Genomic DNA, 15436 nt, shown 5'->3' on the forward strand with positions numbered 1-15436 from the left:
CAGGGAGTGGGGACTGGACAGAGTGTTAAGAAGACAGTGATACTCTTCTCTGTGTATCTTTTAATAGTGTTTTATTTTTGAAACGTGAACTTACTATCAATTCAAAAGCAAAATTGAAAAAAATCTATCAATCTAACCCACCTCAGTCCCATGTTACAAACAACTGATTTCTCACATTCAAATAATTACAGTTGCGAATGATAAGCATAAGGTATTTCACTTTATGCTTATATAGAATCATTTTAATAGAAAAGTTAACACTGGGGATCTATACATTCTTTCCCTTTAAAGAAGATCCACACATTAATCAAATTCAAGATACTGTGATGTAAAAGAAAAAAATAATTTCAGGGGGAACAAAATCATATTCATTTACTTGGTTCATATAACAACTTGAATATGCTTCTAATATCTTGCTTCTATTCTATTGATACATTTATGATTCCAATCCTAAACAAGATGGTTATTTACAAGAACATAGTTTTAATCAAAAATCTTAATTTTCCTGTTTTAAGTTCCAGTAAAGGTAAATTTTTCCATAAAATTTAATAAAAGAGACATTCTTTTTTAGAAAAGGCACAACTCCTTAACAGTTTAAAACTCCTCTCACTCTGCTTCCACCACTCACTGCCACTGTAGTGAACATTTTTTTGAGATGTTCTGATGTACTAAACACACAGCATTTTATGTTGAATCTCCCATCTCAGTCATTCTTTTCAACAATCATATAAAGGTAAGACCTTTTATTATCTCTAATTTGCAGGTGAAGTCACTGAAGTTGAAGGAAGTTAGTTAGCTTATCCAATTTAGCCAATACGTGGTGGACTCCAGATATGAACCTGGGCGGTGTGACCCCTCAGTTCACGTCCAGCCCCATCCTACTCCGTTACCTCCGCCACCCCCCTACACTTCATGTCTGCCCTCCTAGCTAACGCATCCTCTCACGGTTTCTACTACTGCCCATGTGCTGATGCTGACACTCAAGTCAATCTCTCTCGTTTGAGCTCTGATTTGAATCTCAGAATATTTTCAATTACCTCCTAGATATTTCTACCACCCAAATGTCCCACAGGCCCCAAACACGCCACGCTCATCTGCTCCCATAAACCAGCTCTTCCTCCTGTGTTCTCAAATGTGATGCCACCATTCTTCCACCTTCACAAGCCAGGTTCCTGAGGAATCCCTCTTCCTCTTCCCACCTCCTTCTCAGATATCTGATCAGTTCTATTTATTTTGTATTTGTAATAATTCTTCCTTTTCATTCTTATTATAGCTAGACTGTCCTCATCTCTTATCTGGCCTCCAAGACTGCACGCTAATCCTATCTTCTCCCACCCAGTCATTCTCAACAGTCTTCAGGCTGATCTTCTAAATCGCAACTGACCATGTTAATCCCTTGCTCAGCACCCTTCACTGGCTACCATGGATCTAAAGGGAAAGTCTAAGCACTACGATAGGACAATTAAGGTGCACTGCCCTCCAGGGCAGGGCCTGCCTACTGCTCCAGACGTGTCTCTGATCACCATCCATCACACTGCAGCCCACCCCTCAAAATGACGTAACAGCTCACAGGTCCGAGAACATGCTACTGCTTCATATTCCTATTCATTTATTCAACAAACACTCACTGAGCAACTTCTGCGAGCCAGGCACTATTCCAAGCACTAGGGAACTAGTTATGAAGAAAGAAGAAAAAACTCTCTACCCAAAGATTTATTCATGCTAACTGTACCTCTCTGCCTGGCCTCACTCTCCTCTAAATCAGTCTTTTATACCTAGCCCAGGTCTCATTTTCTCCAAGGAGCTTTCCCTAAGCCTCTGTCCTTGCCCCAAAGCTAGAAGGTATTTCTCTTTAACACTTCCCCTAAAACTCTCTCTAACCCTCAGTTAAAAACTGGAAGCAACTGCTTACACAACCTTTCCCATCAGAATTAAGTTCCCTGAAGACAGGGACCATGTCTCATTTGTAAACCCACATTAATTAGTACAGAATATGGCAAGTACAATAGCCAGTTCAATGAATTAATGCGATCTTTATAGAGAAACTATTATGTACCAGAAAAAGTGCTGTATTCTTCACACATTCACCTCATTTCATTCTCTCAACAATTCTAAAGCTAAAAATAGTTCCTTTGGCATTAGCTCTTACTGTTATTTTTGTTGTTACACAGTAGATATTACCATCCTCATTCTGCAGATGGGGGAAACTAAGTTTAAGAAGAGTATCTCTAAAATGTTACATACCACTTCACACCAGCTAGGGTGGTTATAATGAAAAAATAAGGTAATACCAAGGGCTGGAGGGAATGTAAAGTCACTTTGGAAAACAGCCCAGCAGTTCCTTAAACAGACAACACATAAAGCGACCACATGACTCCACATTTCCATTCCTAAGGATATACCCCGAAGAAGTGCCAACATGGCCACTTGGACAACAGGAAAGCAGCCTGTATATGATTCCATGTATCTGAAATGCCCCAAACAGGCCTTCTACGGAGACAGCAAGTGTCGGGGGTGGGGGGTTGGTGCAGTCAGAGCGGCACAGGGGAAAAGGAAAATGCTGCAGCACTGAGAGTGGTGCTGCCTGCAGACATCTGTGAATACACTAGACGCCACTGAATCACACAGTTCCACTGGGGAATATGGTATATGAAGCACGTCTAAACTTTAAAGCTGCTATTAAAGAAAAAAACAGGGCCACACTGGTAGCAAAAGCTGAGGCTGGAACTCAAAGCTGAGTCTGCCTTCAAAGCCCACATCGTTTCCACCACTCTCAATCTGCGAGACAAAGGCCAGGATGAAAATCCCGATCTCTGGTTCTTTATGTGTCAGTTTGACAAATGTCTAATTACTGACGTCTGATTGTGACTCAGCAGAGAGTCAAACAAATCACAATCTTTGAAACTAAAATCCAAAACTGATTGTTTGAAATAAGGTAACTGTACCTGAATCAAAACCGCTGAATGTGTCAGGGCATCGTTCAACATCGTGAGCACATTTGACGTAGGAACCACCCCAGGATCATGACCCCAAGATGTGATTAATAATCGATCATAACCCTAGGGACAAGAAATAAATAATACATACCAAGGCATTTAGGAATTTTAAAAACTTAAGTTATCTAGAATAGTGCTTACCAGTTTCTATCTTCCTCAAAAATGATTTTTAAAAAACCCACAAAAACATACCTGGAACATATCTGGCAGTTTTCGAAGTCTTGTCCCTTTGGACAGCAGAAGAGATGGTGGGCCTTGCCTGGTGACGTGGTAGATGTACAGTTTAAACCAGACAGAACTGACTTCTGGGATAGCTGGTCCAATGTGCTAAAGTCACAGAGCAGGAAAAGTAAAGCTGTAAATACTTACCTAACGAAGCCACATTTCACAAGGGACTAAGTATACTCTTACAGCTAATGCCTCATGGAAGTGCTTAAACTGTTCTTAGCCTTACGAAGACAAATGTTAAATGATCCATTCAAGCAGTTTCATATATATACTGGAATTGAGAAGGCAGTTTTTGTCACTGCAGTTAAGAGAATGGACTCTGGAGCAGTCAGGTTCTGTCTGAAACTTGGCTTCATCCCCTCAGCCGTACCGCCGCAGGTTACTTAAGGTCTCTTGTGCCTCCTTTTGCTTGTTTGTAACACGGTAACAAAATACCTCTTCAGGACATTGCTAAAAGTTTAAACCAGTACCTGGCAGCACATGATAAGCACTATCAAAGTGTTAATTATTTCCACTAACAATTTTTCTCAAAAGAGAGACTATCTATCCTTGCATCCATCTTACCACTCATTCAATTGATGGATTCCTACTATGCCCAGAGGCTGTGTTAAACAGTAGAAGGAAGTATGTATGTGTGGCAGAGGGGAGGGGACACAAAGAATTATAAAACAAAGATCAGTAAATGTAAATCTATACCCACTCCCACTGAACAGAGGACAAAACTGGGCTAAGTGGGGAGTGTGCTCACGAAGCAGCTAGATTTGCACAGGCAACAGAATCATCCATGTACCAGAATCCCTTCCTGTTTCCTACACCATGAAACCCAGCACACCGAGGAAACCAGGCAGGATGTAGCACAATCCTCACGCTTTGAAAATGGTACACGTCACATGGTACATGCCTTGCTAAGTATGCAAATATATGAAACTGATTTATTTTCAAAAATAAAAGACCAGAAGTCATCTTCACAATTTTAAAGGCAACTAGAGTTCTATCTTTCAAGTATAATCTTTTCTTGTCAGCTATTCAGCACCACAGCCCCACTTCCTAAACACTTCGTTTCTTCCTCATTAAAGTCATCTTATCCTTCAAGGCAATCCAGGTTTCCTTCTTAGAGGATTCAAAAACATTCTCTTTGAAATTCTGCTTTCAAGAAGAAAACTATAATCAAATGTATCATTAATCACTGGACAACGGTGGTTGGTGGTTTAGTCACTTCAGTCGTGTCCAGTTCTTCATGACCCCATGGACTGTAGCTCACCAGGCTCTTCTATCCATGGGATTCTCCAGGCAAGAATACTGGAGTGGGTTGCCATTTCCTTCCCTACGGGCACTAGATTTTATATATATATACACACACACACACACGTATATATATATACGTGTATATATACACACGTATACACGTATATATATATATATATATATGAAAAGTACCAGTTATACCTCACAAATTGAACATCTTACAACAGCAATACGTACAAAACTGTTTTCTGAGCTGATGATTTTAGTATCTGCTGCCTACAATTTGAGAATCAATACATGAGACTGTTAAACCTCCCCTTCAAGTTGAGGAAGAAGAAAATAGTGGCAGAGCAGGCTTCCCAATGGGTCTTTCTTTACCTGAGGGGTGCAGCTGCTGACAGGCCGGATTTCGTTGGTGAGAGGAGCCATGGAAACAAGCAATGTGTAATTTTTGTTTAGAACTCTGCTGCAGGTTGCAGGGTCCAACCCAAGAAGGCTTTCACAGCGCAAGAGATCCAGAGGAAAACCTGAATTGTGATCAACCACATACACAGAATGAAAGACTGACAACATGAAACAAAAATGTCGACGATGAAAATATTGAGAATTGCCTTCAATTTTTTAAATAAAAATTAAATTTTAAAAAAATAAGGTAGAATTTTTTTTTAAAAGCACTTTATTTCCTAGGAGGTCAATTAAGACTTTCTAAGATTTAAAGATAAAAGTCTTTATTCTGATCCAGAAAGGTAACTGTCTACTGGTGTTTCTTCGAGCTAACCTTTCACTTTAAATACGTTTGCTTACTCCATCATGGCAGTGCCATCTTGTGAAAGCCAAAGTGCCATGGGAAAGCTGTTTCCTTCCCTCTCCCAATTTTCAATCTCTATAAAAACTTCACAGCCAAATTCTGAACTGACCAGAGGGGCAAGAATTCCTATTTAGAAACACATGCCCTAAACTGGGGTCCATAAAGCATGAGCTAAGCAGGCAAATGATGTTAAGTGTTCCCACTTTTAATCCTTCTGGAAAATTCCAATTCTACTGCTTCTAAAAAGAGTTCATTGAAACTTCAGAAGATCAAGTTAGTCCTCTAAGCAAAAATGAATCTAACAAAGGATATGGCTTGCTAAAAGAGCCTAGAAGCCCTGAGTACAACTGGCACCCAAGATCTTGGTCTTTAATACCATTCACCACTAAAAGAAACCAGGCTCCTAGGGGAGGAGGCTGGTTCCAAGGCTGGAGCAGAAACACAAAGATAGCTCTGTCGGAAAATAAGGAATTACTCCCTACCAAATTAAAAAAAAAAAAAGACAGAGGCACAGCATGACAAGAGGAGTCCCACTGGCAAAATCTGAGACAATGTAGCAAAAAAATAATGGGACAATAATGACTGGTTATAAATCGCTGAAAAAACAAAAACTGATAAATCCATACTGAGAATAAAAGAGAAAACTTGGTCCCAAACGTTAAATGAGGAAGAAATGGAGGAGTTGGGGGAAAAAAAGTTCAATTCGCAGCCATCACAGACAAGAATGGTTCAGACAAGGACCAACAGAGAATGCTAAATCTAGGAGGAAACACTGACAGAGCAGGGAATTTGCATGGTCGTAAAGTGTCTCCCTCTACAGACTGCTTATTAGCTGTGGGGGGAATAATACAGAAGAAACCATAATTTTCTGACCCCTCTGGTCACTTCAGAATTTGGCTGTGAAGGTTTTATAGAGATTGAAAATTGGGCGAGGGAAGGAAATAGCTTTCCCCTGGCATTTTGGCTTTCATAAGATGGCACTGCCATGATGGAGAGGAAGTAAGCTAAAGCAAACAATGTAGAAGTCAGAAAACACACTACCTGGGTGGTCAAAATTCCTAATATCACAAGGACAGATGCTTAATCACAGTTTGTTTTGCATGATCGGGGTGGGGGCGGGGCGGCGGGACAAGCAGTCCACCTAACCGCATATGCGGCAAAGGGATTCTGGAGGGTGTTTGTGTTTGGCCTCTCACAAATAAGGGGAGTGCCTATGATCTTAACTTAAGTTAGACCACACATTGTTTTCATTTTTCAAGCAGTGCACCTCAAGCTGTCTAAAACCAGAAGATTACTAAGAAATTAGTCTTGTCACAGTATCAGAGGTTTGCTTCTCTGATAGCATCACAAGGCTTTTTGCTTTACAATGAATATCAAGAACTACATAATATACTCAAACTACAAATTGATAATGACATAAAAAGAAAATTGTTTCTACTCAAAAATAGATGCTTAAACACCAATACTACAGAGTTTCTTATTTAAAAAGGAGTAAGACTGAGTTATCCCGTCTGGCACCTACAAAAAGCTACTTTGTTAACATGGAGGGTGTTAAGCCTTAATGCCCTAATAAAAAGTTAATTCTTTATCTGGAATGAATGGCCTTTTTTTCTATGAATCTGAAATGGTACTAGTTATACACCATTATTAGAAACATTGAAAATAGTCACTTAAATCATCTTCTGTGGTTCTAATGAGTAGCCCCAGTTAAGAAAGGATGGTTAGAAGAATGAAATTTCATAAACAATCGCCGATCTGGTCTCAAGGGGAGGGAGGAGTTACTTACATTTTAACTTTGCAGCCACATGAGTTATTCTAAGCAATTAAAGCTCCAGAAACAGTCACCTACTAAATCTGCTTTAAAGGTTAAATTTATACTTTACTTTCACACAGAGTAAGTTTAGGTTTACCAGTTCGTTGATGATACATAGACTATTTATTATTCATGCGAAAAAGTTGAGCGCAACCCCTTAAGCAATAGACTGTTCAGGAATAAATCAATAAAAACCTCAGTGTTCAAGAGAAGATAATGTAAGGGACAGCGCAAAGGGAAAATATTCAAGAGACATGGATTCAAGCCCCAGCTCTTTCATTTACTAATCATATGAGCTTTAATGACTAAATGCACAAGAGAGTTAACCAAGAAAAGCTTGAATTTCTTTGTCTATAAAATGAGTTACCCCTGGGTGGTCACTAGCACTCTGTAACATTCTTGGATTCTATGATGGGCAGGAGGACACTTCAAATATTCTAACCCATTATCTCTGAAAATCACTTAAAAGTCCAAGAAATTCCAGGGTTTGTATATCCAGAGATATATTCAAGACTGTGGCATTCACTGCTAGGTCACATGATTTAATATTTATTTGGTAACAAAAAAATGATTACTATCAACAAATGTTTATCAAAAAGAGCTTTAGTCTCTTGGTATTTGGTGACTTAACACTCAGTTCCAACCGTTTATGAATAGCCTCCAGCATGGAATCATCTATAACCCTGCTGAAGCATGACTCGGAACCAAACACCCTGAGCTGAGGCAGTGGGTCACCACCTGTTGAGTGTCTAGCCTCACTCAGCTCAACTACCCAGGGTTTTTGTTCTCCCCTCCACAACTCTTGTAAAGTGACAAATGATTCCACCCTAAGTGTTTCTAACTGAGCTGAAAAGAAAGCCAGACGCTGGTGAAAGAAGTAGAATGAAAATGGTATGACTAAGAAAATGATGGTTCCTGGCCAGAAAACAGAACTTTTAGGTAAATGAAAGAATGAGTGAAATCAAATGTGATAGTGGTGCCAAAATTCACAAGGCCTCCAAAAGGCAACTCCCATGAATGTCCAAGGACTACAGGATGCAATTACATTCACAGTGTAATGTTCTTACACTGGTGCCCAAGCTGATGCATCTTTTTAAAAGCACATTCCTGGGGCTACTCCTCAATTCAGGAGCTACTACATCAACTCAACTCAAGTCTGGGAACCCCTTTCTATCACAAAACTGAGAAGGAACACCAAGGCAGCAAGTAAAATACTTCAGTAAATATTACAGCAGCATTTGAACACAAAGGCCCTGTTTCTTATCTTTATAAAATGAATTCTTCATTCTTGATGCTTCATGCTTCCTAAATAAATTGTCATTTGTGCACCTCTCAAAACAGATGCCTGTTTCACATCTGTAGATAGGTATCTACAGATGCCTACATCCCATCCAGCTACTTAAACAAATTAACACTCCCACTCTTCTTGCAGATAGCTAAACAAATTTAGACACTACAAATGTGAACGGCACACAAGAGAAGAGAGAAAGTAATATAAGAAATGGCTGACGAGTAAAGAAATTCACAGAACAAGAAATGTTTTAAAATAAGTGATGATGAAATAAGTGAGCATGACTTGTTTAATTTCTTAGAAAGAAGTTCCATAAGATCATGTCTTCAAAATCGAGTATATTTATCATACCATAATTGGGTTGGTCTGGCTGTGCAGTCTGAGCAACTAGATCTTTATTATGACGCAGGAACAGTATTGTGTTCCTCAGAGTGAGCGCATGGTCAAAGTACCTCTGTGCTTCCCCTTCACCAGTGCTCTGAACCTGAAACAAGAGAATGTACGGGTTGCAACAAAAACCACTCCCATGCCATTCATGCTAGTTTACAACCATAAAGTAGAAATATTTAGACATTATTAAAAAATCAGCCTTTTCATACTGTGAAATTAGTTTTCTGCTTGCTCCTTGGAAGAAAAGCTATGACCAACCTAGACAGTATATTAAAAACCAGAGACACTACTTTGCCAACAAAGGTCCAGCTAGTCAAAGCTATGGTTTTTCCAACAGTCATGTACAGATGTGAGAGTTGGACTATAAAGAAAGCCAAGCACTGAAGAATTGCTGCTTTTGAACTGTGGTGCTGGAGAAGACTCTTGAGAGTCTCTTGAACTGCAAGGAGATCCAACCAGTCAATCCTAAAGGAAATCAGTACTGAATATTCCTTAGAACAACTGATGCTGAAGCTGAAACACCAATACTTTGGCCACCTGATGTGAAGAACTGTTTCATTGGAAAAGACCCTGATGCTGGGAAAGATTGAAGGCAGGAGAAGGGGATGACAGAGGATGAGATGGTTGCAATGGCATTACCGACTCGATGGACATGCGTTTGAGCAGGCTCCAGGAGTTGGTGATGGACAGGGAAGCCTGGCGTGCTACAGTCCACGGGGTCACAAAGAGTCAGTCACAACTAAGCGACTGAACTGAACTGAAAAATCAGCCAATCAGAAATTTGCCCAGGCAATACTGAAACACATATTAACCTCAATCTTGGCTGAGTTTCCATTTGACTACACTTTGGAAGGTGACAGAAATTACCCCAACAAGTAAAACAACTTCCGCAACAAAGTAATGCCAAATCATAACATTATATGTTCCATATATGATTCAAACAGGGTGCTCAAAGAACTCTAAGATCTGTATATTCTGCTTTGTCTCGAAAAGTAGTCTAATCCATGGTCACCAATGATGCCACTATTTCATCACCCTGTTCACAACTCTGCAAGGGACAACAGAGCATGTGACTCAATACAGCTGTTCCGTATCGCTGAACACACAGCTTTAAACCACTCAACAAGGAGTCACTGAGCCCCTGTTCTGTGCTATGACCGCTTTAGGATGCAAGGACAGAGGAGTGGACGGAACTCCTGCCTTCACTGGGTTTGCATTTTAATGCATGCTCTTCTGACAGTGAGTCAGTCACCTGTTTAATATGTAAAAGCACACACATTCCAGAAGCAGCAGGGAAAATAGAAGGCCAGGTCTACAGGGGGAAATAACTAATTATATTTGTATAACATTAACAAGATCAGCCAATTAAGTTTGATCAAGATGAAGCTTCTTAAAAAACAGCTAAGAAACTACTTTTAAAAACTAAACTTCAGACTGAAGGGCTTTTCTAAGAATGTCTATGCGGTAAAAAAGAAAATAGATATATAAAGCGTAAAAGAGATCTTCCAATTTGCTGTACTTGACAAAAGACCAGCTGAGGTGAGAAAAATAAAAATCTGGAAAACATGTTAATATGTGCTAGAATGTAAAAAATTTACTGGAAAAGATGATACACAATAAGAAATGGGGCTAAACAAGATATTAAAGGCATTGAGAAAATAGTGAAAATATAAAGATAAAAGTTAAGGACATAAATTCATAACAAGGATCATCTCAGGCACTAAAAAAGTAAAATCCTATGGAGAAGGTGGGGAGGAAAAGATGCCATTGGTGGTTTTTGGGGTTTGTTTGTTTGTTTTTTGAGATATAAAGTACAAAATTACCAAACATTCTCTAAACATACATGAGTTCATCACCAAAGCAAGGAAGGTACCGAAATTATTAGTCAAGGAAGAGATTAGACACACAAACTACTTGCTTAAAGAAGCACAGAGGACAGAATAAAATACTTAGGGAATGAAACACACCGAAAAGGCGATCAAGATTTAGAGTTAAGGAAAACTAGGCTGTACTCACGGGGAAAAGATGGTTAAAAACAAATATGGCTGAAGTCTTCAAGATGCTAAAATGGATAGTGAGAGTGGACATAAATACGATACCCAGGGACATTGTTCCAGACTAAGTGGAACAAAAATTTCAAATAAAATTGCTTAAGAGTAGATTTTTAAAGTTATGATGAAAAGAAAATAAATAAATAAAGGCTATTTCAGAAAAGTGCATAAAAACTGCACATAGACTTTATGATTTCTGTACCCCATTTCTTCATTAAGTCAAATTATGCTAAGAGCTTAGATGAGATAAATGACTCTTTTAAAATCACAAAATTCATTCATCCACTCAATATGTTTAAAAATAAATGACTACCACAGTATTAGGGTGGGAATGAGGTAAGAATGAGCAAGAATATACCAAAAATCTACATAACCAACAACTGATGTTTTATCTAGCAAGAAAAGAGTCCAAACACCCTGACATCCCATAAGCTACCTAGATTTACCTTTTCTAGTTCAATAAGAAAGCTGTCCAGAGACTCATCGGAGAGTTTGCCAACTTCAAACATTGTGACTGCATGGCTTTTCAAATTCTGCAATAAAGAAACAAAAACAAAACTGAAATGTACTTTATTTATTAATATGTTCCAGCTTTCCCTCTGAATGCTAAGCATCTTATCTTGATACTATGCTTTCCAATATATTTAACCTCAAGTGTGCATAAAGAGTTGATTCTTCTAATTACAAACGCAGCCCTCACTAAAAAGCTGCCACACTCCTCTGAAGAATATAAAACAAAGCTGGCTGCATTTTCAGGAATAAATTTAGTACTAAAAAAAAGATATAAGAACACTGAATTATTATGTATCTAACTGTTGAACATTTTCATATTTCAATAAGAATCTGACTTACTGGTGAAAGGTTTCCCATCATTAAAAAGGCAGTAAGTGTTGAGTCAAATAGGAACGCGATACGCTTTGTGTATCCTGTAGACAGATTCAAACTGTTTATACTGGCTGTATCTGCTGGGGGGATAAAAATCATAGTTTAAAAATCAATAAAGTGAAAACTGTTCATTACTTATCATTTGGAGTGAGAATGTATTTCATTTCAGGTTTATTTAATAATCAAAAGTACATAATATAGGCAATACTGTAAGTCATAAGAGGTCCCAATTCTACCTTATCTCCAACATAGAGAAAGAAAAAAATAATTTTTTTTAAGCCATTCACTTGTGCAGTAAATTTTCTGAAAGTCAATAATAAACCAAGACTTGATCACTGTCAGATCAAATGACTACCTAGCTTAACCTCTGTAGACAAGTCGCCAGGCCCAGGGAACAGAGCTACCAAGGGCAGGAATAGAAGCCACTTGATTGTGCCCTTCTCTCCCCACACAAGCACGTGTAAGCCCCTCGTCCACTATGCTTTGTCCCCCTCTGTACCTAGAGGCCTTCCTGTGATGGTCTTCCTGCATTCGCCAGCTGGCACTCTCTTAGTCGTTCTCAGCCCCAACACCATCTTCTCCACAAAGGCTCCCTAAGCCCCTCTGGGCAGAAGGAGGGTTCTTCCTCTTTGCTCCCCACAAACACCACAGTGCCTCCCACACCGCGGTGGTTCTTACGGCTACATTCTCCAGACTCAGTTTTTAGAAGGAAATTATTGTATTTCCTACCAATTTTATACCCCTAAGATCTAGCAGCATATAGGTAAGTACTCAAAGATACATACTGAGTGAGGAAAATCCAGACCAAATCACAAATTAACCGTTAAGCCTGGAGAGTTAGCTTTATGAGTGTATGTGCAAACACACGGCTTATTTACAGACAGGCTCCTGCTGAGTCACAGCTAACCTGGGTCTTCTTGACTGTTTGTATCCGTGTCAGTAGCCGATGAAGCTTCCTGTACAGGGCTCCTACTTTCCCCACCATCCCACGACAGGAGCATCTTCTGTGGATCTAAAGTACTCCTATTGATGAAGAAAACAGTCACTTCTGAAAAACCACATAGATGACCATATACAAAACAGCCACCGAAGTCTGTACTGAGGTTACAAACATTCACCTAAATCCACTCTTACACTCAGACCCCAAACTGGGATGTAGCCCTAAAATATTCTGCACCCACAGCAAAGGTTCTTAACTAAACCCATGGACAGGCTTCAGAGAATCTGAGAACATTTTAAATTTATATGTAACATATAGTATGAGCTTTTCTCTAGGGCAAGTGTCATAGTTTTCACCAGATTCTTAAAAAAATTCCAAAACACACAAGATTAAATACCACTAATACACAGGGTTCAATCTGCTGAATAAATAAAATTTTGTACATAAAATTTTTTTTTTCCCCAAAACAAAAAATTCTCATACTAAATAAATGAGTTACTTTAATCTGTTTACAGATGGAACATTCTTCCACGATGAATGAAGCTGGTCCAAATTTATTACTTGTCCTTTCTTGTGGGCAAACCCCAATCGGCAGTACATTGATACAGCATTCTAAAAGGAATATAAAGGAAACAAGTATCTGAAATAAACCAGACGTCAGAATGTCTGTAGACAAAAAAACTATTATGGACTACATTTATAGAGATCCTCAAATATCTTCATCCCATAGCCAGGAAAAAATATTTCAGTAGGCCTGGTCTTCCCCTAAAATCTCCACATAGACAGGAGAGGGAAAGCTTCCAACCTCTGGCTTGGCCCTCCCTAGATCCACCCCGCAAGAAGCAGGAGTTGTTGCTTTAACTGATGTCACTGCAAGACACTGTGACTTCATTACAAGGCACTGGTCAGGCTGCTCCCTGCTGGGCAGAGACAGGTGAGGACCGCTTTCACTCCCTGGGGTGGGATACTGCTTCAGGGTTCTGGTCTTGCTCTGCTCTACTTCCTCTGACAGCTAATAAGCATCTCACTGCTTCCGCTTCTCAATATCAAGACAAAAATCTATAATCCATTCAGTGCTCGTAACACAAGTGAAAAAGAATAGGAAAATTACATACCTTAACCAGAGACAGGTCTATCTCAAGAACATTTGCAAGCTGGAAAATAAAATTAAAAATTATTTTACATCCTAAGAATTACCAGTATATCATAATAAACAGTTACAGATAACTTCTCCATCATCAGCAAAATTTAAATTATTAATAATGGAAATACTGAATAAATTTGGTAGCAGAATTTTCCTCTTTCCATATCTTTAAGATACTTAGAGTAGTACAAATCCAGGCAGTGACCCTAACAACTTAGCATGAATTATAATTACTTGAGCTACTTTAATTAGAATTTTAATTAGAATTACTTAGCTTTAATTTTCTCATTTAAAATGAAAAAATTCTAGATCGTTTACAATGCTTTTACTATAAAGTCATATAAAGTTATTCAACCAAATTATAACTATATATATATGCAGGAAGTAACTTAAGAATAGTAACTTAATAGTCTAAGATCTAACCATGTACGGATTTTTAAAATATTTTAGTTATATCATTAAATAATTTTCTCCACTTTACACAAACTTATTTTATAATCTTGAGGCTAAACTCTTTCATAAGATGCTGTCACACTTACCTCTGCAACATTAGTATGCTCATCTATTGACACAAATATCTTATAGAGCAGAGTTTCAAAATAATCACCTTGCACTCGATTCATTACAAAACCTTCAAGAGGAGGAACTAAAATGAACAAAATAGATGTTTCTCAGCGATTTAATTTTATAAAAGAAGAAAGTTCAATTCAAATATATATTCAAAAAGAGACCTCCAACTTAGGAAATGAATTCAGCTTTTGACTCGTATCAACTCCACTGCAAGTTTTTCTAAAACTCCCAAAGTAAAGGTCATATACAAATGCTATCTACACTTAGTAGACTCTGATGGCACAGCATAAATCCATAAAAGTAATTTCACCCCCAGGGACCGCTCAGCATTACTCAGGCAGAGAAGTGCATACAGGCGTGGACTCAGTAGAAAGGCAAGGGCGACTGTGGTTGGGGACTGTGGTTGCTTCAAAATGGGGAAGCCTGCCAAGGCTATGTTTTTGATCGGTCTTAGGCAGCAGGATGCCTGGTCTGAAGCAGAGAAACAAGGGCTGCGAGCTGCCATGCTATACAAAACCAGGGGGACAGAAGTATCAGCTCGTCCTCCTCCCATCATCCCTGATCCATCCTGACAAAAGGAGAAACTCCCATGTGTGACTGCCACGTTTATCATTGATGTAATCTGCTCTTTGGGTCTTTCTATTTTATATCCTCCTTAATGGGGAAGAGGGTCAAAACCTTTGTCAGCACAAGAGGCTGCCCAGTCACTACTCTCCACCTGGCAGTGTGTACTCACTTCTCTCCATCTCTTTGGTCCAGATGCCCTCCTCCAATTTACTAGGCTGCTCTTCCTGACCATAATGAGGAGGCACTGTGCTTGCCTTTGCCAGTCTCCCCTGTGGGAACACTTTCCTTAAAAGCATTCGGGAAGATGTGTGCCTAGATCACAGGAGGATTTGGTGTCCCTGTGTCCTCTGACCCTAACACTACCTCACTGCACCCAAAACCTAAAAGTATTCCCAAGAGAGAGCTCTAAGACAAAACTCAAGTGAGCAAAATGAAGACACTGTGAAGAACCACAATGTACACATCAGAGTAGGCTACCCAAGTCACAGCTCTGTCTCATGGCATTTTC

At 39.1% G+C, this 15436-nt stretch overlaps 1 protein-coding gene across 3 annotated transcripts in view; it reads right to left on the reverse strand.

Moving 5' to 3' along the window:
* The window catches only part of FAM91A1 (family with sequence similarity 91 member A1), a 44438-nt gene that overhangs the window by 16019 nt on the left and 12983 nt on the right, over positions 1-15436 (reverse strand). For 2 of the 3 annotated variants that reach the window (XM_068984058.1, XM_068984056.1), the window contains exons 9-18: positions 14331-14437; positions 13763-13801; positions 13147-13259; positions 12615-12730; positions 11675-11787; positions 11269-11355; positions 8733-8865; positions 4848-4996; positions 3189-3323; positions 2946-3059 (exon numbers count right to left, since the gene is read on the reverse strand). In XM_068984058.1, the coding sequence (XP_068840159.1) occupies positions 2946-3059; positions 3189-3323; positions 4848-4996; positions 8733-8865; positions 11269-11355; positions 11675-11787; positions 12615-12730; positions 13147-13259; positions 13763-13801; positions 14331-14437 (1106 nt within the window). The remainder of the gene's footprint in view (positions 1-2945; positions 3060-3188; positions 3324-4847; positions 4997-8732; positions 8866-11268; positions 11356-11674; positions 11788-12614; positions 12731-13146; positions 13260-13762; positions 13802-14330; positions 14438-15436) is intronic. The other variant, XM_068984057.1, reaches the window with a different exon arrangement.

Source organism: Capricornis sumatraensis, chromosome 11, assembly GCF_032405125.1.
Source record: "Capricornis sumatraensis isolate serow.1 chromosome 11, serow.2, whole genome shotgun sequence".
Classification (NCBI taxonomy): domain Eukaryota; kingdom Metazoa; phylum Chordata; class Mammalia; order Artiodactyla; family Bovidae; genus Capricornis; species Capricornis sumatraensis.